Source organism: Sarcophilus harrisii, chromosome 6 (assembly GCF_902635505.1).
Source record: "Sarcophilus harrisii chromosome 6, mSarHar1.11, whole genome shotgun sequence".
NCBI lineage: Eukaryota > Metazoa > Chordata > Mammalia > Dasyuromorphia > Dasyuridae > Sarcophilus > Sarcophilus harrisii.
In genome coordinates this window covers 206216945-206242831 of record NC_045431.1, presented here as the reverse complement: position 1 = coordinate 206242831, position 25887 = coordinate 206216945, and the positions used below count along the sequence as shown (strand labels likewise).

General features: G+C 39.1%; 1 protein-coding gene across 4 annotated transcripts in view; it reads left to right on the top strand.

Moving 5' to 3' along the window:
- LOC100924512 (solute carrier family 15 member 2-like) overlaps window positions 1–21511 on the top strand; it is a 49055-nt gene extending 27544 nt beyond the window's left edge. The window contains exons 12-22 of one of the 4 annotated variants that reach the window (XM_031943775.1): window positions 2649–2681; window positions 3270–3358; window positions 3550–3631; window positions 4556–4687; window positions 6581–6742; window positions 6866–6912; window positions 17265–17372; window positions 17663–17765; window positions 17876–18019; window positions 18194–18298; window positions 21052–21511. In XM_031943775.1, the coding sequence (XP_031799635.1) occupies window positions 2649–2681; window positions 3270–3358; window positions 3550–3631; window positions 4556–4687; window positions 6581–6742; window positions 6866–6912; window positions 17265–17372; window positions 17663–17765; window positions 17876–18019; window positions 18194–18298; window positions 21052–21183 (1137 nt within the window). In that variant the 3' untranslated portion in view covers window positions 21184–21511. The remainder of the gene's footprint in view (window positions 1–2648; window positions 2682–3269; window positions 3359–3549; window positions 3632–4555; window positions 4688–6580; window positions 6743–6865; window positions 6913–17264; window positions 17373–17662; window positions 17766–17875; window positions 18020–18193; window positions 18299–21051) is intronic. The other 3 variants (XM_031943776.1, XM_031943777.1, XM_012552515.3) reach the window with 3 other exon arrangements.
- The last annotated feature ends 4376 nt before the right edge of the window (window positions 21512–25887 follow it).

Below are 25887 nucleotides of genomic sequence, written 5' to 3'. Positions count from 1 at the left end.
ATTAGCTATATCATTGCTATTATTACTGTGCAGACTGATTCAAAAATGACTCCCACATAAATTTCCTGTCCATTAAAATGTAATCAATTTTAGTTTTAATGATTTTATTTGATACTGACTTTATCTAGTATGTCTTAATTTTTTTCTTAAATAAAGTATTAGTGATGCACAGGTGAAAGCTTCCTTTAAGTCTGTTAAGACTTTGGCCTCTCCTTCCTTACTTCTGAACCCTAATTTTCAGCATCTTTTTTACTATCCTTGTTCAGGACCACTTTTGTATTGAAGTCAATAAGTATTAAAATATGTTTTAATTTAACTTGGGGAGAGTCTTAGAAAATTCCTCATGGACTTCTTTTATTTTTGCAACCAATAGAAGTACATAAACTGCAATAATTATCATGGCAGTCTGATTACAAATATTTATCATTAGTACTCCAGTACAAGGTGACTAAATGACCCTTAACATGAGATATTCTGTTGCCTCTGGAATGCATGATAAAGCCAATGCCATGAGCATCTTCATTTTTTTTTCTCCAAACTAATATTTCCCTCTGTCATTTCAACCAATACCTTGAACTGGTAGTGCCCATCTTCCAACAAACTTCTAATTTTATTAGGAGGATGTTTGTTTTATTTAATATATTCCTTGACTTCATTATAAGCTCCAGCCCTCAGTCCTCACTGATAGGTAGATCCACTTCCAAGTCATCTCCATATGATAGCTTTTGCACTCCAGCTATCTTTCCCTATCTCCCCCCATCCCCAACCTCCACAAGACAGTGAAACTGTGCTGGGAATCATGGCATTTCCACACCTTCCTCTGCTTGTGCCCACTTCTCCCTCCACCTTTCCACATCCTCTTTTTATGTTGCCTTCCTTCATTAGTCTAAAACCTTGTTCAGACAGGGACTGTTATCATCTACCTATCTATCAGCTAGAATAACCATAGGAGATAATAGAAAGCCAAGGTTTGCCTTGCTGGTGAAAAGACAAAATGGAGAAGATATCACCTACCCCTTCCCCCTCCAAACCCACTTTATAAATGGAGAAACTGAGGCACAGAGTCAAAATTACTTGTCTAGAGTCACAAGGATAGTAGGGGAGAAGTTAGGATGACAGCTAAAGGAACTGAGGATATTGATGGTCAAGAGAGAAAGGTCTTCTTTTTACTGTTTGTGGAGGAAATCTAGAGAACCTAGAAATTCCTCTCTTGATCTTTCCAGACCATTCCTATCTTTAGTTTGATTGCTGAAATCAGTATTAGTGATAGCAAGGGATGAGATAAAAAGTAGAACTGGGAGCTAAGTCCAAGGAAGACGTGAGTAAATATGCAAGTTTTCTGGAATTGAACAATGAGGATGTAGAAGAGCATGGTATATTGTCTTACTAAAGAAACGAAGCTGTTGAGTGATGGTCATGGAACCCTGGTATGGAATTGGCAACGAAGAACAGACAAAGTCGTCTTCAGCTCGCTGTAAGGTAGAGAAAGCTTCTGCTGGAAGATGTCATCAAGAGACTGGCAATCCTGATGAAGTAGAGATGACACAGAGGGAAACAGGGAAGGCTGGGAGAGATTGCTCCCAGAGCTAACAGGCTTTTGGGAGGAAGCAAAGAAAAAAGCTAATAGATGAGTGGATAGAGATTAGAGTAAGTCAGTGGATGGATAAGGTTGAGTGGAAGAGGGATGACAATTAAAGAGATGGTTAAAGGCCTGGGACCCAGATGAAAAAGAACAGATCCAGAAAGTACTCTTCCTATATTCCACTTCCCTCACTCAAATAAAAGCCCCCGGAAAATAGGTTTAAAGATGGAAGGGACACTGAAGGCTATTGAGCTCAACTCCTTTTATAGATGAAGAAGCTTTTAGCCTCAAAAAGTTATGTGGTTTGCCTATGGTCTCATTGATGGTGAACCCAGATTTTCATTTTTTAAATTATTATTATTTTATTTTTTAAAATAACTTTTTATTGACAGAACCCATGCCAGGGTAGTTTTTTTTTTTTTTTTTACAATATTATCCCTTGCACTCACTTCTGTTCCAATTTTTCCCCTCCCTCCCTCCACCCCCTCCCCCAGATGGCAAGCAGTCCTATACATGTTAAATAGGTTACAGTAGATCTTGGATACAATATATGTGTGCAGAACCGAACAGTTCTCTTGTTGCTCAGGGAGAATAGGATTTAGAAGGTATAAATAACCCGGGAAGAAGAACAAAAATGCAAGCAGTTTACATTCATTTCCCAGTGTTCCTTCTCTGGGTGTAGCTGCTTCTGTCCATCCTTGATCAATTGAAACTGAGTTAGATCTTGTCTTTGTTGAAGAAATCCACTTCTATCAGAATACATCCTCATACAGTATCGTTGTTGAGGTATATAATGATCTCCTGTGAACCCAGATTTTCTCAAATGACTCCCAAGTCACTCCAATCCCTAGGACTGCTTCTGAAGACTAGCTGCTAAGAGAGCTCTTGGGCTCAGATCAGTGTTTATTGCTTCTGGGGTCCGGAGAATGGCTCCCAGGCTTTTCCCCACAGCCTGCCCACCAGTAATTCTTTTGTTCCTTGTCCTGCGATTCTTGGAATCTCTTCATGTTAAAGTCCATGTTAAAGACTGTCCTTCAATCCATAACATGTTCTTCCTGTGTTTCAGCGTCGGCATCAAGTAACGGATGAAACCGTAGAGGTACGAAAGATGTTGCCCCATCTCCTTCCTCTTTCTCATCTTACCTCTGCCCTTCCTTTATCACCCAACCTTTCTCCCCTTCTTAAAACCATCATCCTTCACCCTCATTTAGAAGATCCTCAGTTAGAACTGAAAGGGACCTACAAGGATGCTGAGTCCAACCCTCTGATTTTACAGATGAGCGACCGCAGGCACCTCGAGAGTAATTAAGAGAGGGGCCCACACAGCTTCTTGAAGTCGGGGGAGGATTTCAATCCAGCTCTTCTTGACTTCAGGCATAAGGCTCCCTCTCTGCTGCAGGCTGCCTTATATTTACTTCCCCATCTTTTCTGATCATCCTCCTTCCTCCTCCCACTGTCTCTTAGTATCCTTTCTGCTTCTTCCTTCTCCTTGGTCTCTTTTCTCTTCCCCCTTTCATCTTTTTACTAGTTATCTCCCTTCCTGAAGAATAGATTCTGAATGAGAAATCTCTAGACTGATGGTGGTGGTGGGGGGGAGTCACAATCACAGGGACAAAAAGGATTGGGGAAGGTGTGAGGAGGGAGGAGCACCAAAGGATGCACTGACCTTCTTTCTTTGTTGATCCAGAACATGTTTTCTGCTGTCATCCTGTTCTTACTCTTTTTAATGGAATTGATCCTCTTCCCCTTCATGGAGCAGCTTGGAATAAGCTTCTCGTATGTGTTTTTTCTCTTGGATTGGACTTCCCTGGGGGATGGTGGGAGGGAGCTGGGGGCCTTTGTTCCTGAATATCCTAAATGTGAGAAACTATTATGTTTTTCATAATCTTAACCCTTTCTATCATGGCATCTACTAGTTTTACTTTCCTCTGGTTAATTCACTTTGTTTCTCCTCTCTCTCCTTCTAGATTAATAAAGAAAATGGTGATAGGGATGCTCTTAATTTTCTTCTCCAGCTTAGGAGCATTAATACTAGAATTAAAAATTCAGGTGAAAGGGGGTGGCGAGGGTGGGGATGGGTCTATAAGGAATTTTCTGAGTGGAATCAGGGAGGTGGCCCAGTGATGACAGACATGAAGAGTTCATCCTTCTCCCTAGGGAAAGTAGACTCAAATATGCAGATCATGGAAGACCTCATAGAGATTTCCATAGCATGGACTTCCCATTATGGAAGTTGGAGACTAATAACAAGTTTAGAAAGGGACCTTCCCTCTCCCTCTGGTGCCTAATTACAAGAAGGGTCAGAAAGAAGGTGACTGGAAGAAGGAATGGAGGGAGGCAATCCACAAGAAGGGGATGAGAGGGGATATGGGAAGGTGAGGATTTTTTTTTTTGATAGATTAGGGGAGTGCTTGAATTAAAGCACATCTCTTAAATGCTATACTTATGGACAAAGTGAAGCACAAAATAGTACCATTAGATGGATTCAGAATTGGTCAGATGACTGCCTCACCATTAATTATTAAGTTGGAGAGAGGAATTCAGTGGCAGGGCCATATCCTCTTATCACCTCCACTTTGATAGGAAGTAATAAGAGAAGCACAAAGGGGACACAGGGAGGTGAATGTGAATATGTGGGACATGAAGAAGGAAGGATGCATGGAAGGAAGTGGGATGATGGGCCCTTCCTGATCTGATAGAACACTGGATTTGTCATTTCTAGGACTTGGGTTTAAATTGGGATTCTGCTACTTGGAAAGGGAAGGAGAAGCCATCTTCCATGGCCATATTCATCCTGGACATTCCATCCATGCATATAAAGGTGGAGATAGGAAGAGATTAAAGATAGATGGAAGGGACATGGGGGAACATGAAGGGTCCAGAGATGCTTACATTGGATTCCTGGGGGAATGATCAGTGGGAACAAAGTGGAACTATAGTGAAGTTCTCTCTGGTTGAATGTGGTTCCTTCAGAATTCTGCCGGCATGAAACCTAACTCCAGGCAGAGCTTCTTGAAAGTCCTTAATGTAGCTGATAGTACATTTGATGTAATCTTGTATAAAAACAACAGCCACAAGACTACTAAAATAATCATGGATGATATGGTGAGTATCTGTGTTTTTTCAACGTGTGTCTGTTTGTCTGAGAGCATACCTTTATTCTTTGTGTATTTCTGTGCATGTCTTTGTATATCTGTGTGTCTGTCCTGGTTGGATTAGTCCACCTGCCCATCTGTCCCAGCTGTAGTTACGTGTCATCCACTTAATTGCAAAATCTATACAGCTGAGTAAATACAAGATCATTTGGGTTCCCTCGAGAGGGACCAGGAGCAGTTTCTGGTAGAAAGTGGGAGACGTGGATTGGACAGATGAGAATGTATCTGGGACAGTGGAAGGCACCTGACCCAAACAAAGTGATGAGACTGACAAGACCCCAGGACTTTTCTCTCTGAGAACATGGTTCATGTCCAGAGAAAATGCTCATTTAAGATTTAATTGTGACAGTCAATTGATCAGAATGCTGCTTTTGATTAGAAGGGCTTCTATACCTCAGCAATTAAACTAAAGGAATGATCCAGCCTCAGAGGGTGGACAAAACTGAAATTCCCAGGAATTACTTATTCCCATCAGTTCCTCAGGTATATATCTTCTTACTTGAAAATCTCCAGATACGATTAGCAAAAAAACAAAAAACAAAATCCTTGTGACTCATCTTACCTGCCTTAAGCTCAGTGATCTCAATTGTATTCTCTTCTAATCCTTTCACTTGCTCCTTAAAATATTCTTACTCTCTGGATCTGCACCTAATATTAGGAGTCTTCTATACTTCTCAACTGCAAAACCTAAAAACAATATCGACCCCTCAATTGCCTTAAGTCCCATCTTTTGTTGAGATGGCTCCACATGTACATGTGGGTACAATTAATGTACTAAGGTTCTATTTGAATTTGTTCTCCTCACTCCAGGTCTATCATACACTGATATTCTTCAATTTTCTTACCATATAATATGGAAGACAATAATACATCTTGACTTACTACTACTTCCCCTTCCCCTATCTGTGCCAGCTACTATGTTGTAAGTTCTATGAGGACAGGAACTGTCTCTTATCTGGAACTTTTATCTGATGGCACAGAGTTATCCTCTGCAGGAAGAGCATTCATAAGAAGGAGCAGAGTATAATGGGAATGGTACCAGATCTGAGCCAGAGAAGTTTAGCTTGAATGTCCTTGAATGATTAAGGAAAAGAGAGGTTCTCTTAGACCTAGAAAGATGATGGCAAAACAGGGAAAAGTGAGCATTTACAAGACTGATTAATCATAAAATCTAGAACAAGATGAGAATTCAGTAAATTTAGGGTATGGTGATCAGAGGGGCTTGATGAGCTCAAGTTTCAGGGTGGCAGAGCCGTTCTTACAAAACTAGAGAGAAAGGAGGGAAATCATTTTCAAGCCTTGAGACTGAAATACTAGGTGAACTATGCTAGACTGGATTGGTCTGGGCACAAAGATAAGCTCAGAAGTCAATCCCATTCTTTGAGCCAAGACAGAGCTGGTGCCTTCTGATTTCAATTGAATAACTATTATTTTTCTATGGGAACCTAATTTCTATTCTGAGATTTCTTCAGATTATAATAAAAATCCATCTCATTCTTTTTTTTCTCTGAGGCAATTAGACTTAAGTGACTTGCCCAGGGTCACACAGCAAGGCCGTATTAAGTGTTTGAGGCCAGATTTGAACTGGGGTCCTCCTGACTTTATGGCTGGTACTCTATCTACTGTACCAACTAGATGCCCCCCACCTCATTCTCTAAGGAGGGGCAATGCACTATCTCCAGAAATAACGTACTGATAAAAGCTTGAGAGTAAAGTCATATTCCCCAAAATTACAGATTAAAAAAGGAGAGATCTGTCATTAGCATCTGGACAGTAGCAATAATCCTGTTGGAAATTTTCTAAGTCATCTGAAGCACATAAATTGACCCATGCTTTTTTCTAGTATCCAAATTATGACGCTATAGATTTGGACTCAGATCAAGACGTTTTTCAGCTGCGTGTATCTTCCTCTACATGGTTCAAAAAAGAAGAGATTCTCCTGGAGGAGAAGACAATATATTTACTAATTCTGAGTGGAAAGGAGACATTATACTCAATCACCCTGGTGAGAGTTTGGAGGGGGGGCCAGATGGGAAGAAATAGGACATTTCTGGGGGGAGGAGGGAGAGAGAAGTGGGAAGATTTTAGAACTGTCCATGATGATGATTTCTTTCCCTCTTTGCTTCAGATGAAAGAAGACTATGAAAAACCAGAGAATGGACTTGCACATGTGAGGTATATTTGATTCAGTTCTCGACTAAAGAAAGGTATCTTTTGGGGAGCAGTGGACCCTGTCCACATCCAATGGGCTTAAAGCAAATATTTATGTTTTTCCATCAGTAGGCCTAGTGTATTTATCAATATCTTTTTATCTGCCTTTCTGTGTCATATTGGAAAACACTGTGGGCAGCACCATTACTCAAGTACATATCTTAGACAAGAGCTGTCCTTATGTGGTTCTTCAATTGTACTATTTCCATAAAGAAAAAAAAATTTGCTAAATTAACAAAAAATGACGTTACTAATCTATAACATGATAATCATAATTTTTTAAAAATCACATTTTAGGTAGGTAGAAATAGAAAAAGTATAAAAATATAATCACATTATCAATAATAGTATAATCATTATAATAACTTCCCATTAGAATAATAACTGTTATTGATAACTATTTAATCTAACCGCCATTACATTCATCTCTTGTTTTCTGCCTATTCTTTTTTTTTAATTATAATAACTTTTTATTGACAGAACCCATGCCAGGGTAATTTTTTTTACAACAATGATAATGTTGCACTCACTTCTGTTCCGATTTTTCTCCTCTCTCCCTCCACCCCCTCCCCTAGATGGCAAGCAGTCCTATATATGTTAAATATGTCGTAGTATATCCTAGATACAATATATGTGTGCAGAACCAAACAGTTTTCTTGTTTCTGCCTATTCTTAATAGCACAATTCAAGTATATACCTTCATTCTTAGAATCTCAGAAGTGAAAAAGAGTGCAGAGTCTCTAGACCTGGCTGAAAAAGAATTCTCTACTACAAAATACTCAATACAATCCCCTACAATAAGATACCACAAAATAGTATTGGTTATCCAGGCTTCTAGTGAGGGAGAATTCAGTACCTCCTGCTCAAGCAGTTCATTAGTTGTTAGTAAGCTTTTCCTTATATCGAAAATGAACTTTGTCTCTCTACAACTTTGGTCAGTCAGAAGGCATTTATGAAATATTTACTATGTGTGAGGCTCCGTGTTAAATTCTGGGAGTGCAAAGAAAAAAAAAAGTGTCATCTCTGCCCTCAAGGAGCTCCCATTTTAATGGGTGAGACAACTTGCAAACAATTGTATGTATACAAAATATTGACAAAGTAAATGAGATAATTTCAGGAAAAAAAGCATCACCTATTGAGGGAAACCTAGAAAAGTCTTTCTGCAAAAAGGGGATTTGAGCAGCGTCTTGAAGGAAACCCGAGAAGCTGTAAAGCCAAAGTGAGGAGAATTCCAGCCGATATAGAAGTCTGTAAGGGTTATGTGAGAGAACAGGGTAGATCGCAGAGTCGTTATATATGGAGGGAGAGAAGTAATAAGCCAGATTTCTTCTAGTTCTTCCCCCTGGGGCAAGGCAGACCGAGTTTAGATAGCTTTCCAAATAGCCTGAAGACAACTATGACCCACTCTTGAGTCAAGTCACCTTTTCTCCAGGCTGAGCATCTTCCTGTGGTCTTCCTGTGACATAATCTTGAGCTGGCTATTTCCATATTTTAAGCCATGGTGGAGAACGCCATCTATATCCTAATGGTCTTCAGTTGCCCACCCAACACATCATCATCATGAGCAATGAACGCTTCCAGAGTTGTGGCAAGATCACTTGTGTCCACCTGAATCGGGATGAGTGTGAGCAGTTGGTATTCACCTGCTTCGACAAGTCCTGGCTACCTGCTCTGGAGAGACAGCAGGCCTCCATTGGCTAGGGTCTGTTTCCATTCCTCATCAGGGACTCACCAGCTTTCACAACTTGCTCCTCTCCTCTTCCCCTGATCCTTATTGGACATGATGAGGTCTGGGGGTCAATCCTTGTATCCATCCCCTTCCCTCCCCTCCGCCACCGCCTCTCTTTAGTCTCCAGCTGTTGCTGAAGGCCCCCAATTGCCCCCCCCTCATCTCTTCCCACAGACTTACTGAACTGATATTTCTAAAGCATCATCAGTCTGACCATGTCACTCTCCTGCTTAAAAAACTGCAGTGAGCTCTGACTTTTCTAGTCATCTTTAGGGCTGCCCATGATGATTGCTCTCCCTCTTTGCTTTAGAGGAAGGAGGACACTGACTTTCACATGTGAGGTATATGTGATTCAGTTCTCAACTACAAAAGGTATCTCAGGGCAGCTAGATGGCTCAGTGGGCAGAGCACCAGCCTTGAAGTCAGGAGGACCTGAGTCCAAATCTGGTCTCAGAGACTTAACACTTCCTGGCTGTGTGACCCTGGGCAAGTCACTTTACCCCCAACTGCCTCAGCAAATAAATAAATGCATCTTTTGGAGGGCAATGGAAGCATATCCCGAGGACCTGTCTGTAGGGTAAAATACAATCAATTCCATGTCATACAGAAAACCTTTTACAATTTGCCTCTTGAATACTTTTTGGGCCAATTAGATATTTATCTCCCTTAAGCACTCTACTTACATTTTAGCCAAATCAGCCTCCTTGTGCTTCCCTCTGCCCACCATTACATCTCTTGTCCCTGCCAAGAATGCCCACTTATGTTCATCTCTGTCTTGTAGAATCCTTAGCTTTCTAAAGGAATAACTCAAGCACCACTGTCCTAGTGCTTCTCAAACTTTCATGGCTCATTCTCTGTATTTATTACTTCTGCTGCTTCTACTAGTACTAGTACTAGTATTACTGCTACTGCTATTACTATTACTACCCCCTTCTACTAACTACTGCTGCTGCTGCTGCTACTACCACTAATTACTACTAGTAGTACTACTAGTACTACTACTATTGTTGCTACTGTTACTGCTGCTGCTACTATTACTATTGTTCCTGCTACTACTACTGACTACTACTACTAGTACTACTACTGCTACTGCTATTACTACCCCCTACTACTGCTGCTGCTGCTGCTACTACCACTAATTACTAGTAATAGTAGTACTAGTACTACTACTATTGTTGCTATTGTTACTGCTGCTGCTACTATTACTATTGTTCCTGCTACTACTACTAACTACTACTAGTAGTACTACTACTGCTACTGCTATTACTATTACTACCCCCTACTACTAACTACTGCTGCTGCTGCTGCTGCTACTACCACTAACTACTAGTAATAGTAGTACTAGTACTACTACTATTGTTGCTATTGTTACTGCTGCTGCTACTATTACTATTGTTCCTGCTACTACTACTGACTACTACTAGTAATATTACTACTGCTACTGCTATTACTATTACTACCCCCTACTACTAACTACTGCTACTACTATCGCTACTGCCACTGCTACTATTACTATCACTACTCTTACTATTTTTGCTACTGCTACTACTAGTTAGTTACTACTACCCTTAACTAACAACTACTATTGCTACTGCCACTGCTACTGTTATTACTATTACTATTACTATTACTGCTATTGTTGTTGCTGCTGCTACTACTTACTACTACTACTCTCTATACTACTTCTACTACTCCCCTACTAACTACTACTATTGCCACTGCTACTATTATTACTACTATTATTAGTGCTACTGCTGTTGTTGTTGTTGCTGCTGCTGCTGCTACTACTACTACTACTACTACTACTACTACTAGTTACCACTACTCTCTATACTATTTCTACTACTTCCCTACTAACTACTACTACTTCTGCTGCTACTGCCACTATTATTAGTGCTACTGCTGCTGCTGCTACTACTACTACTACTACCCTCTTATACTAACTACTATTATTACTCCCCTGCTACTAACTACTACTACCATTATTGCCACTGCTGAAAAACGTAATGAATAACTACTGTTTGTTGAATGAAGGAGCATTAGAAGGGAAGCTTCTTCCTCAGAGTATCCAAAATCACCTTCTTTGATAAAAGCCTGACCTGTATTATTTACCTTAGCCCTTCTTCTTTTTCCCTTCTGTGTCTCCCTACATCCTCCTAATAACACAAGTTAGGATTCCTCGCTGCCTCTTCCAGTCCTTCATTTTATTTTTAAAACCTTTTTTCCATGTCTTTTAAAGAAAGACACTTTCTTCTGCCTAATAACCTGGAGTAGAGAAGCATTCCTTAAGAAACTTCATCTTTTTTTGTTTCATTAGAAGATGAAGCAGTCACTTGGAATATTATAATCACCTACTAAAAGGTCTTCCTATTTTCACTGTGCCCTCCTCCTCTAATCATTTTTTCACACATCAGTATTTCTGTGGGTCTCTTAACTTGTCAATATGGGTTGTCTCTTCACTTGTGCAGAGAGAGATATATCCATATTTTCTCATTCAGCAATTCTTCATGCTCTCCTATAAATCCTTCTCCACAGGGATTCCACACAACCTTCTGAAGTTCTTCATCTAGTTTTTTCAAAGTACTATAAAAGCCACAAAGGAGCACTGCACTGTCTACCATTTAATAAAAGAACATGACAAATTATTTTCGCATGTAATTGGGAGTAAAATAAAATCATTATTTTTTAAATGAGTTAAATTTTAACAGTTTATTTTACATCTGTCTTTTCAAGATATGCTAACTATGTTGTCAATATATTCCAGTATACTCACTATACTCAGGGACCAGTTCAATGGATGTCCATCCCAACCTCATATTATAGTCTGGTCAACAATCATAATTTATATAGTTAACTTTTACTGTGGGATTAGACCAAACAATTTTAAGGTGGTATGAATCTCATTTAGGAGGTTCTATAATCTTCTGAGATATATTGCAATTTGGATAATGTCATCTACAAATAAAAGCATCTAGAGGACTCCCCCCCCCCATCCATAGAGAATCTCTCTTTGGTTTGGATTGTACATAGGATGTCATCTATTATTACAGTGGTAAATAACATTGGCAATAATACCTCTCTATATTTATACCTAATTTAACATTAATAATCATAAGGTAATCAAATGAATTTATTTCTGTTGTTACATATTCCACAAATCTGGGATGATTTTGATCAATACATTAAGAATTAAGGGTAGTAGTAACTAACTAGTAGTAGCAGTAGCAAAAATAGTAAGAGTAGTGATAGTAATAGTAGCAGTGGCAGTAGCGATAGTAGTAGCAGTAGTTAGTAGTAGGGGGTAGTAATAGTAATAGCAGTAGCAGTAGCAATATTACTAGTAGTAGTCAGTAGTAGTAGCAGGAACAAAAGAATTGTTAAAACTTAGCCTAAGCTGGTGTTTTGACCCTTATGAATCAAATTTTAATTCTCAAACAATGAATAAAGCAGAATCCTATATTCTCAGAGATGTAACTAAATAAGTGACTTCAATGTTACCCATAAGGGACCGAAATGCTCAAAATTAGGACCAAGAGCTGCTAACTGCAATTTAATTTTTCTAAGAAAGAAAATAGAGACAGAATCTGGTGGTTGGCTGGGAGTTTTCTCTTTTAACCACCATTAACCCATTAAAAATATTTACATTTCCTCCATTTACATGTGAAAACAATTTTTGACATCCTTTTATTAAAATTTTGAGTTCTAAGAGTCTATCCTTTCTCCTCCCTTCTTCCTCCACCCCATTATTAAACAATCTTATATAGATTATACATGTGCAACCTTGTAAACATTTTATGAAAGAAAACTCAAGCTAATAAAAAGAAAATGAAAAATAATATGCTCCAGTCTATTCAGACAGTATCAGTTCTTTCTCTGGAAGTGAATAGCATTTTTCATTATGAGTCCTTTGGGATTGTATTACTGAGAATAACTGAGTCATTCATAGATGTTCAACATACAATATTGCTGTTACCATCCACAATATTCACTTCACTTTGTTTCAGTTCACGTAAGTCATTCCAGGTTTTCATGAACTCATCCTGCTCATCTTTTCTTATAGCTACATTATTCTATAGCCATCATATGCCACAGCTTGTTCAGCCATTCCCCAATTGATGGGCATCTACACAACTTCCAGTTCTTAGCCATCACAAAAAAGAGCTGCTATAAATATTTTTGTGCATGTTAGATCCAGTTCCCTTTTTTGATCTCTTTGGGATCAAAGGGAATGCGGTTTTCTAGCCCTTTAACCATAGTTACTAATAATTCAATTTTTAACCTTTTCCATCAAAATAGTATTACTTAACAACTTATTTCTTTGCAAAACCTGTACAATTAACCTAGTTATGTGTGAAGGATGCTGGCAGTTTCCAGCAGGTCATAAGTCTCCATCTCTGCTCACTGAGATATATCATGTTAAACCCAGGGGCTATGAAAGATCCTTCACTAAATCCTCATTTGTTTCCCTGTTGAACTTGATGTATTTCTACACTAAGCTGTGTGTATGTTTTCAATCTTCCTTTGTCTGTCTCAGATAAGAGTAAGGTTCATCTTGTGCCCACACTCCCTAGCACATCATGCTTTTATATTCTTCTTGTGTAAAATTACGAGAACCAGCATACTAAACTACACTGGACTCCACCTCCCCTTAACCTCCCTTTTATTACCTCTCAAAACAGAACCAATCCATTTCTAGTACATCATTTTTATTCTTGTTTTTGTCCCTATTTGGGGTTTCTTAAGTCCCTGCTTTTCTTTCTGACACTACCTTCTTCCAGCCAGATGGGAATTCATGACATCAAAGTAATACAAAAGAAAATTTCATTAAACCGACTGGTATGTAAATAATAAGGAACAAAAAAATCAGCAGAAAATGCACTTCCCAAACTGTCACTTCCTCTGCCTCCTGACTTGGAGTGAACATGAGGACATGCAATGTGGGCCAACAGAAAATCAAAACAGAGATTGTGAATTCCCTGGGCTCTCCCCATTCCCTGATAAACACGATGCAGCTAGATGTACTCTCTCTTTTCTTCAAGCCCCACTGCTCTGCTGGAAGAGTCAGCTGGTCCCATGGCAGTGGCTGGGCAAATGCCAGCCAGCTTCAGGGCTCTTAGGTCTTCAGGCCTTTTGCTAACCAAATTTGCTTCAGTCACTTGGGTTTTAGTGGCTAGAAAGCCCTGATTAAAGCAGGCCCAGTTACCTTTGATTAATACTTAGCAGATTCCAGCTAAAACCCTAATGCAAACAGAAACAATTTTCCCCGACCTCATAGAATAATTTATCTTTGTTTTATGCACAAATTTCATTCTAGTTTGCATTCTAAGTACTGTATAGCAATTATATAGTCTTGCCCCCTTGGGAACTCCCATGCATGATTATAAGCTCTATGAGGGAGGTTTTGTTTTCTAAAATCTGTATCAGCTACGGTGCCCAGCACAGTACTCTGCTCACAGTAAATATTTAATAAAAGTTGTTGGTTAAGGGAAGCATTATGGTGTGATGGAAAGAGTGATGGAGTTTGAGACAAGAGACCTGGATTCAAGTTGTTTTTATTTGCTATATGACCTGGGGCCAGTGCCTTAACCTCTCACCTTCAATACCTTTCCTTAGATATAAAATTGTGTCCGTGGACTAAGAAAATGGCGGTGATTTGGTCCAATTCAAACCTCCATAGCATCCATGGTGCAATATCACAAGTTAGCTTTCTTTCCTTCTTAATGTTCTTTGTTATATATACACATTATATTTGTAAGTGCTTCCTAAATGTTTGATTAGGTTAGATTTGTACTAGGTGCTCACGTTCCTCAATAGTACTGGAGTCAAAATCAAATAATAATGAGGACCACTAAACTGTACCTAAGGAACCCTGTGGGCCACATACTGAGCCAGAAAACTACATATTTGTTTATCAATACATGAAAATCAGATAAGAACTAGATATAACTAATCTATTAAAAATAAGTATATTTTCATAAATTTTACAATTTTTTTATATTTATGTGTGAATTATATGCATGCATATAAATTAAATAGGAATTATCATTAGCTTAAAAAGATACATAAAAATTTACATCTTAATATCAAATATATTCAAAATCATTATAAAATATTTCAGTCCAAGAAGATTCAAAATTAATATTGTTTTTGCTGGAAACTTGGCATCTTTTGCCGGAAACTATTTTTTTAAATCAATAATGGGTATGTTTTGTAATAATAATGCCATCTTCAGTATGTATGATAAATACTTATTTGTTAATCTCATCTTATGTGAAGTTTTAATAGTCTTCAGGAATAAAAACAAAAGCTTACATAGATGTGCATCACCAAACATTATTAATATTCTTGTAACATGCACTTTTGAACAAAAATTCTTGCCAAGTACAAAACATCTGGAGCCCTCACTACAGTATATTTTTATTTTAGCACTATGTTACATTGAACAACAAATTCCATTTGAAAGTTATTTTTTGATCTCTCAAAATCAAAAGAAAATTTTAAAAATGTTTTTACACATTTGAATTCAAACCATCTTTCAAATTCAAATATAAATTCCTGGATCTTTGAGGCATACTTGCTAAAATTACAAAACCCAAATGATTCTTGATCATTTTTACATGTAGGAAAGAGTCAAATTACAATTTTTAATTCCCAGAGAACAAGTTTTCTTTTAAATGCTTTAGTACAGTTGTATATAAATGTTAAAACTCAATTTAAACCTTGATGTTTTATGTTCAGCTCATTTAAATGCCCCATTACATTTACAATGAAAGCCAAATTCTGAAATTCATTCTTAAGATTAAGTTGCTCAGGTGACATCTCTCATTTCTTAAACATTTTGATTTTATGGCAAAAGTTGCCAAAATCTCTTCAAAACCCCAGGGAAGCCAGCCAATTTCTGTATAATCAAGTAAATATTTTTATTCACTTTTAGTTTCCCCAATAAATCTGTTAAAAAAACATGTAAAATCATTGGTTTTTTTTTTTTTTTTTTAGCAAAAGTCAGCACGTGTTCTATTTTTATTTTTGAGCATAAACTTCCTATTATATAATGGCATGAACATAATGAAACTTACCATCAGGAGCAACTTCATTCTGCCTCCATATTCAATTGTCTTCCCTTTCATTGTTGTTGTGTTTGCAATCACATACTAGTTCTACTAATGGAAATTTATACTTTTCTAAAAGTCTATATACTTCCTTAAAAATATCTTCACCTGTTGTAGGTCATTAAGAAGAATAACATTAAACAAATCTTCATTCACAGTTAAGACTTTCATCATATAAGCAAATAAAGTTATTTGAACTGGTTTACTAATATCCATACTTTCATCACCTGCAATTAAAGAAAAAGTCAGAAAATTTGTTGTTTTTGATTTAAGATTTCCACTGCATCAATGGCAGTTTTCTTAATTCATTTCACAACAGTATTTCCTAATAACGAAATATTCTGAAAAGTATTAACTTTTTTAAACACAAAGAATTTCAGTGGTTTTCACTATATACCTCACAAATTCACCTTCACTAAAACACTGAATGTCTAGCTATGAGTTCTGAAATCACAAAATTAATTTTGGTCACACTCCAAAAAAAAAAAAAAAATTCCAACAGTTTTAGTAAATTTCTTTATCTCTTTTTACTATTAAGCCAATTCTGTTTTTTAAGATGGCATTTTTTCAGTATATTTTTTGGTCAGCCTTTTTTATTTTTAGGTTTTATGTTTACATTCATTTTTCACATATTTCTGTATGAGTCAAGTTGGAAGAGAAAAAAATCAGAACAAAAGAGAAAAACCACGAGGGAAAAACAAACAAACAAACAAACATTTTTTTCAGTATCTTTACCAAACTGTTCATTCTCTTTTCATACATTTCTTGCAACACTCTTATTTCTTTCTTAATTTTTCCTCTATCTTTTTTTTTTTTTTTTTTTTTTTTGCTTTAACGCTTCCAGGAATTCTTGTTGGGTTTGGGTCCAATTAACATTTTTCTTTGAGGCTTTAACTGTAACTATTTTCACACTGTTGTTTTCTGGGTTTGTGGCTTGTTCTTCATTTCCACTGTAGCTGATTTTTATAACCAAGTTCCTTTTTTGTCTTTGGCTCGTGTAAAAATCACTGGATTTGCGAACAAAAGACTGATTTAAATCACACTTGGTTTGATAAAGAGCCCTGCTGAATAACTGGAACATGTCTTCTCTTTGTCACCACATAAGTCCAGCAAAGAATTACGGTTCCAACAGTTTTTTGGTTGCATGTTCTAAGACTGACAGAATTGTTAGTCCTGACTTGCCAGTGGGCTGTGATGTTCTGTCCATTTACCCGAGGATCCAGTGCCATAAATTGAGGCATCAAGGTGCCTGGGGCGGGGGGGCAGTGTCATTCCTGGCCAGGGGAGTGGGACAATTCAATGCCTCTTGATGCCAGAAATCAGGGAAGTGCACTGGGTGACGGAGGGCAAATGTTGGCACCCAAAAGGCCTGGTGGAAGCATGGGGCAGACGGGAGCAGACCCAGAACAGAAGCTAGAGTATGGTGTGGGGGTGGTCGCAGTGCGTATCTCTGACTCCGACTCGGTTCTTATCCACAGGATTTTTAATACTCTGGACAAAGATATTTATATCATGTTGCTTGTAGACACCTTCAGGCTCCAGAAACACAATGGATACTCTCCACAGCTAAGCATTAGGATAAGCAGGTGAAGAGCCCTATGACCAATTTGGGGGGAATGGGTAACCCGGGTCCCACCACCACGTGGTAGGAGCAGTAAAATTTCCCTTCATGTTTATGCCTTCCGTCTTTTGAATATCTCCTATTTACCTTGTCTGTACCTTGCTTTTTACATAGTTGTTTGCATGTTGTTTTGCCCATGACACGCTGAACTCCTTGAGAGCAGGGACTGTGTTTTACCTTTCTTTGTGTCCCCAGCACTTAGCATATAGTGTCTGACAAAAGTGGGCATTTAACTGACTGACTGACTCTCACCAGAAAGGTAAATCTGTTTTATATGATCGAGGAGAAGAAGGAGGTATTACAGTTAAAAGCGGGACTGCTGAAATTTGGAAGCTCGTATCTGCTCTTCATTATTCAGGTGGGTTACCAAAGCAAGGCCAGGCAAAAGGAGCCCAGCCTCCTATCCCCAACCCTTCCTAGGAGGCTCCTTCCCACCCTACAGACCCTGGCTTTCACTTGCTTCCTCAGCACGTTCCTGTAGTGAAGATCCACAAAGTAAAGCTGGTGCAAGTCAAGTCTTTTTCCGTTGCGTGGCAATTCCCACAATTATTTATAAAGGACTTGGGAAGATACTTTCTCACCATTTCCTGCATGGAGTTTTTCTACTATGAGGTTAGAGATTACTCGGGGTCAGAGAGAAGACACAGACAATGGAAGGGGACTCAGGCGGGGGAAGGAGGCATGTTAGAGATTAGGGTAATGGGTGGGAAGGAGTGGGAAGTCTATGGGAAATGTGCCAGGACCTGGATCTTGGTGGAGGTGACTAAGCTGCCTTTTGTGCCCTAGGCCCCAAAAGGCTTGAAAGTTACCATGACGGCTTTGTGGACCAGCACCCTTTACAGCAGTTACATAATCATGAATTTTGTGTCCTACATCTCCCTCCTGCCTGAGGTATAGACCCCTCCTCCTTTTTATATTGCCCTTTACGAGACTAAATGCACCCACCTCAGACACAATTTGTTTCTAGCTTCTCCAGGGCCTTGTCCCTCCCCTGGTCCCTGCTGCCCACAGCCCCAGCCCTTGGCCCCCACACTAGACCCTTCACATAGGAGAGATCCAGAGATTGTAAGGCATCTCCGTCACCATTCGTTAGCACGGTAACTATAGCCCGGGTTATTTCTGCCCTCGAGGACGGCGGTCCTAGGCTGGCCCAGCTAAGGCCAAGCAGAGCCCATTCCCAGGAAAGTGCTGAGCCCGGAGGAGCCGTGGGGCAGCCATGGCACAATCACTTAAGACCTTTTGCTTTGGCCTCTGAGACATGGGAGAGCCTAAGATGAAAAGCAAGCTGTTTTCTTGCCGTGCCCCCAAAGCAGCAGGGAGAGCAGAGCCCGTCCAAGTACCCAAACTTGGGTAGTCCTAGATCTGGGAGGTGCTTCTCTGCCACCCCCTGAAGCAGCTGGGGTTCAGTGACTTGCCCAGGGTCACACAGCCAGGAAGAGTTAAGTGTCTGAGAATAGATTTGGACTCAGGTCCTCCTGACTTCAGGGCCGGTGCTCTATCCACTGCACCACCCAGCTGCCCCCCTAGAAATCACTTCTAAAGAAGAGGTGGGTTCTGACTAAGGAAGGACCCCGTGCGAAACTGAGTGCCGGTACTTGGAGAAAGGCCGGCAAAGAAAGCAGGCAGACCCTCCTGTCCTTATCCCTCCTTATCCATGGGGGATCCGTTCCATCCCTTGTTGCTCAGTCTGGAAGAGAAAGGTCTTTTTCCTTTCAAGCTCCATTTCTTTGAATTCAAGTCAAAGTAACCCCAGAGCTACGACACCGTGGCTCTCTTCCTGACCCTAGACGAAGCCAGCCTTTCAGTTCTTCTCTGAGGAAGTTCTCTTCTTTCCCTTTGGCATTACATTCCAGCTCCAGGTCCAAACAATACCAAGGACACAGCTGAAGAGCAACAAGTGTGAGGGTGACGGTTCTGTGATTGTTGGGGCCCTCCGATGCAGACAGAGAGTAGAATAGCAGATGAAAGAGGATTATTTAGGGAATCAATCCAAGGGACAAGGACAAGGAGAGGGAGTGGAGAAAGACCTACAGTCAAGAGTTTAGACGGTGGATTTCTCGGGAAGTTCAGCTAGTCAGAGCATTTACGATGGTTGAACCGACAGCGGTGGAAGTGCTAATCCCAGGAGGGACATAAGAGTTGACAAACATTCTGTTAGAAAAAAGTGTGGAAATGATCAGATACCTGCACTGGTATCCCCTCCCCCCCCCCAACATCATAGTTGAAAAGGAATCTCAGGAAGATATTAATAATTGGGGTATTGGGACAAGCCTTCTTTGGAAGTGGGAATTGAGCTGAGTCTTCAGGGAAGCAAAGGATACTTAAGAGATAGAAGTGAGAAAGGATGGAATTTCAGGTATGAGGGACACCTGGTACAAAGGCAATGAGTTGTGTGTGTGTGTGTGTGTGTGTGTGTGTGTAGCTACAAATAGGCTCTTTTGTAGCTAACTGGATCATTAAATCTGTGCAGAGAAATTAAAAGTATAAGATTAAAATGGAGGGAGGAGCCAAGTTGGTAAGAATTTTTTAATACAAAAAGAGATTATATTATCAAGGTAGAAACAATATGATTTGGCATTGGATTGGATTAATGGGATGTGAGGAAAGAATAACACTGAGGCTGTGGACCTGGATAATTGACTGGATGGCACAGCCCTCGACAATACAGGAAAGTTCAGAAAATGGGGTGGGTTTGGGAGAAAATACTTGTTTCACATCATATTAGTTTAGGTGTTTGTGGGGTACTACAGTTCAAGGCAAAAGGCACAGGAAAGAAACTAGGGCTGGGGGATATATAGAGCTCAGAATCACCCATACAAACTTGATAATTGATAATTGCTTAAAGCCGGTAAAATCACCAAATTAAGGAGTACAGAAAGTAAAAAGAAAGGGGGCCCAACATGGTTAGTAGGCATGACATGGACAAGGAGAGATGGCAAGAAACGTTTATGGTAGAAGAGGAAGGATGGTACCACATGTTAATAAGGGCCAGAATGTAATTATTTATAGTGATGGGGTGACTGGTATGTGATTTAGATGTAAGTCCCTGAACACAAAGGGATACGAGTATTACAGGATCATCAACATGAGGCATTACAGTCAGCAGTGATAATGGCACAGGAGAAGCTGAGGAAGAAACTAGGGAAGAGGAAGAAAGACTGAACTGAGGAAGTTCCCTTTCATCAAGTCCTTTTCCTCATCTGTAAATTGGATTTGAACCAAGTAACTTAATGGCTGTTCTATTCATGAAACAAACATCATGTACTAGGTTATCAGACACTGTGGTGTGTGATAAAAACACAGCCATCTCTACTTCCAAGTAGTTTACATTCTTTTGGGGGAAGCAAAATTTATACATTTGCAAAATAGTAGGGGTGAAAAATCAACTATGAAGTAAATCTGGGAGAGATATCTAGGGATAGCAAGAAAAGTCTCACGTGAGCTGAGTTTTGACAGAAGCCAGGGATTCTAAGAGGCAACAGTGAGGGATACACCTTCCTGACATGGAAGATATCATACAAAGGCAGAGAAGAGATGAAATGCTGTATGTGGGACCATTCTGTGATTCTATAGTTCCATAAATCTTTTGTAGAGTTCTAGGGGAAAACAATCCATCCTGATTCTGTGTCTGTTTCTTTCTACAGTGGATTGAGTACTTTTTAATCTCTTGCATCCTATTGAGTATCATCACTGCTTTTTTCATCATAAGCTATTACTACAAAGAAAGCTATAGAGAGAACCCGTCTTCTGAATTCACAATCATTGGGAACAGATGAAGAAATTGTACATTTGGCTCAGGTCCATCATCCCCATCCTGGTCATTTCCCCCTTCTGACCCTCCTATGATCATTCTTTCTCTCCAGCTCTTCTCAATAGTGCTACACATTGGCTAGAGTCAAATTCATTTAACTCTGGTCAGAGTTTGTGTGCTTTGAATGGAGAGGTTGGAGAGTCTGATATGGAAGAAAAGGTGGGAAGGAAGGGGGAAGATGTTCCTCTCTCATGAGAAGGATGACTGAGAGAAAACTTCAGTCTCCCCAGATGGGCAGAGTGTGTGTGGGGAGGGCATCCGGTAAAGAACAGAGTAAAAGCAAAGAAACATGACTGGCTATGTGACTGATTTCTGGGATCAAAATAAGGGAGGGGGAGTCAGGAAGGAAGTTCCTCAATCTCGAGTTTGAATAAAGTGCTAAGTCCCATAAACTCTTTGAAGACAAACTAAGGTGTTAGCGCTAGCTCCCTAATTTTTTCACCCTTGCTATTGTAAGTGGGAAGGGCAAGCTATATGAGGGCAGGGAAAGAAAAGAAACTATGAGAATAGAATAGTGTCATATAATGGATAGTCAGGAAGATGTTGGTCAATCTTTGCCCCCAAGACATATAAACTTGAGCAAGTCTTAAGTGAATGATCTAGACTCTCAGTTCTCCAAGATGAGAAGCTAGGAAAACTTGTATACAGATAGGGAATTCCCTATATGGAGGGAGTTAAGGGTTCAGACCATGAAAGATGATAGGGAAGGGCATAAAATGCCTCAATTTAGTTCAAATACTGTATGTTTGGGGATAGGCATAGGAACTAGTCTTATCTTGAAGAGGCAAATATAAGACTCAGTTTCCTTATGCTACACAAATGAACACCACCATTCAGAACTTGCAAACTGAGTCCTAGGATCAAGTTTTCGATTCATTTCTCAGCAGCAACAAAATGATGCAATTCATCTTCTGCCACTAGAATTCCAGTGGCCAATCTCAGATCACTAGCACACTGGAGGTATGACTCAACTCTGAGGTGCATTCATTCCCTCAGTCTCTCCAATGAGAGTACTCTAAATATGTTACTCTAAACGGGTTATCTCTTATAGCCATCTTTCCTGAAAGGCATATTTTTTCCACAGGTTTATCTTTAGTAAGATATCTTGCCATTACACTTTCCCTCTGGTATGCTTTTGCAAAGGTAGCTGGGAACTTCTAGGGACACTCTAGTTCAGTCTGAAAAAACTGATTATGACATGACTGGCAGGAAGAGTTAATCAACAATTTTTAACTTTTATGAGACTTTATCCTACCAGATTATGACACAAAAAGATGGAAGACTTGTTTCCATACCTCACTATAAAGTGCCTTAGCCCATATTCTAGAGTGAATTAAAGTGTATGAATTATTTTCCTGAACAGACTTTGATCCTTGAAGTTAGCTTGGATGCCATATAAAATGTCTAAAGGCTTTAATAAAGATCCCAGAAAGCTTGGCCAAAATGCAAAGCAATGGATATCCTTATTCAGTATTCTGCTACTATCACTTAGCTTTCTGTCTTAACTTATTTTGCAACCTAGTTTTAAAAAAAAGTATTACATTCTCCACTCCCCCCCCCCTTTTTTTAAAACTCTTTGCCTTCAGGTGCCAACTCACTGGTACCTTAGTTCCAGTCCCCACTAATAGTGGTTCCTCAGTTTCAGGGATGATTTCTACCCCAGTTCAATTAACCACTAATATATTAGCTTTCACACAGAGCAAATATACTTCAAAGGGTATAATCACAAATATACATACTCTGCCCTCCTACATACACAATAGGAACTATATAATTATTTTCCTCCTCTGACTGGTACCACTCCTGGGAGGAGAAGAGCTTTAGGTTCCTGACTTAGCTTGGTTCCCATAAAACATAGACCCTAGTTCCAATGACAAAACTCCCGCTGGAGTCCCAAGCACCCTGGTTTCTTAGGGCCACATGATTGGCTGCATCCACCCTACTCCCAACCTCCCCTACTCCCACTGCAATCACGATGTTAAAATCCAAAATCACCCTGGCTAAAAGTCACTCTCTAGCATCCCAGAGTAACAAACACCCCCAGGCCCAATTCTCCAGGGTTAAAAAGAAGCAAAGAAGGATTTGAGGTAAGCAGGGAATAATCCTTTCCCTTTCCCCAGTTCATGACATCCATTCTGGTCACAGGATACCGAGATGCAGAAAAGCTAAAAGAGTAAATGGCTTAGTCTTAACCTCCACCATTTTTTGAGGTAGGCAGTTAATTACAGGAAACTTCATCCCCCCACCCCTTCCCATAGCAGGAGACGACGAGTTTCTTGTAACTGGGCTCAAAACACCCAAAAAAAGGCCTGGATTATATCTCCCTCAGTTTGAAATTTGCTTCCCAAGATATTAGGCAAGGAGCATTTTTTTAAACTGTGCTCATCCTAAATTCAGAACAGAGAACTCTGGTTTCTAAAGCAGCACAAGCAACATCCATTGTTTCCCCAGTGCCTTACAGTACAATCTCAAGTATTGTATACAATCCGAAATGGACAGGTGATTTCCTCCAAATAAAACCTTTTGCAGATTCACAAAACAAGAAACATTTAATGAAGTTCCCCAGATACCAATTTACTAAATTTCTCTGCTGCTTTACCTTTATAAGGCTTTTCTCAACCCATAAGCAAAAGAAAGCACAACAAAACTGACTCCCAATTTGAACAGAAACTTGGTCCACATTGAAAACAGTTTTCCAAATTACATGAATTTTCAGTTAATGGTCAAAGGATACAAAAACAGGTGATTTTCATAAGAAAAAAGCTATCAATAGTCATATGAAAAATGCTCTAAATCAGTAATTATTAGAGAAATGAAAATTAAATTAGGTATCCCTATCAGACTGTCTTTGATGGAAAAGAAAAATTGACAAATTTTGGAGGGGGCATGGAAAAACAATGGAGTTATGAATTGGTCCCACCATTCTGGAAAACAATTTGGAACTAGACTCAAAGGGCTATAAAACTGCATATTCTGACCCAGCAAAACCACAACTAAGTCTGTATTCCAAAAACATCAAAGGAAAAAGGACACTTGAAAGTATACCAGCCCTTTTTTTGTGGTGGTAAACAATTGGAAACTGATGGATAAGTTATGGTATATCAATATGTAGGAATATTATTGTGCTGAAGAAATGAGGGGGACAACTTCAGAAAAACATGTTTTATATGATTTCACATGTATAACATATTTCTTGCTTGGTGGGGAGCAGTTAGTTGGAGAAAGGAAATAGTTTTTTAAAAGCTCCATGGAGCTTTCTCCATAGAGATTTGTATTCTGGAATTACTTTGCCATTGTCCTTTTCCCAAAAGAGAGAATCAGAGTAAAAACTCTCTCAATAATTTGGCTCATAAGACCAAATGGATACACAAAAAGGAACCCCTAATAAACAGAGTACACCAAAACAAAAATTGTCCCTTTTTATTCAGGCCACATTAAAACAAAAAGTATCCCCCTTTCTATAATGGGTACACTAAAATTCTCTAGAGATCCCTCTAGTATAGGTAATATCCACAGAGGTCCAGGTAATATCCTTGGGCCTTTGATCTCAAATAGCACCCAAATTCACCTATGGATCTTTGCCTAGGCAAACCAAATAGAATCACAAACTCACCTATCAGGACAGAAGATAAATAGGCTCAGAGAAGTAGCCAAAAAATGTGACTCTCACTCTACACTGCTGTAGGGCATTTTGCTTTAACAAAAAGTAGCCTGTATTTGAATAAAAGAAAAAAAAATACCAACATTTCTAATGGCCAGCAAAAGGTACCGAATTCAATAATATCAGTAAACCAATCTTTATACAAAAACGTAATAATACAAAAGGTATCAATACAACAATACAAAAGAGTCAAGCAATCAAATGAAATATTGGCCAAAATAAATCAGTGGAACTGGGTTGTGAAGAGACATCTGGAAATACATATTTATGACATAATTTCCCCCAAAAAATTTCTCTAGATCTCACAATCCCTATAGGGTACCTAGAATCACATCAATCTCTCCAAGGAGAGTGAAGAGCCAAATTTCTTAAATAATATTTTACTTTTCCAAATACATGCACAGATAGTTTTCAACATTTACCTTTGTAAAACCTTGTGTTCCAATTTTTTTTCCCTCCTCTTTCCCCCTCCTCCCTAGGACAGCAAGAAATCTGATAGAGGTTAAACGTGTGCAATTCTTCTAAACAAAATTTCCATATTCATTATGCTGTGCAAAATCAGCTCATAAGGAGGGAAAAACACAAGAAAGAAAAAAATACCAAGCAAACAACAAAAAAGTGAAAATACCATGGTTTGATTTACATTCAGTCCCCATAGTCCTTTCTCTGGATGTGGATGCCTCTCTCCATCACAAGTCTATTGGAATCGGCCTGAATCACTTCATTGCTGAAAAGAGCCACGTCCATCAGAATTAATCATCACATAATTTTCTTGTTGTATATGATATACTCTTGGTTCTATTTACTTCATTGATGTCTTTTTTAGGCTTTTCTGAAATCAATTTGCTCATCATTTCTTATAGAAGAATATTTCATTACATTCACATACCATAACTTACTTATTCAGCCATTCCCCAGTTGATGGGCATCCAGTTTCCAGTTCCTTGACACTATAAAAAGGGCTGTTACAAACATTTTTGCACATGTGGGTCTTTTCCCCTTTTTTAT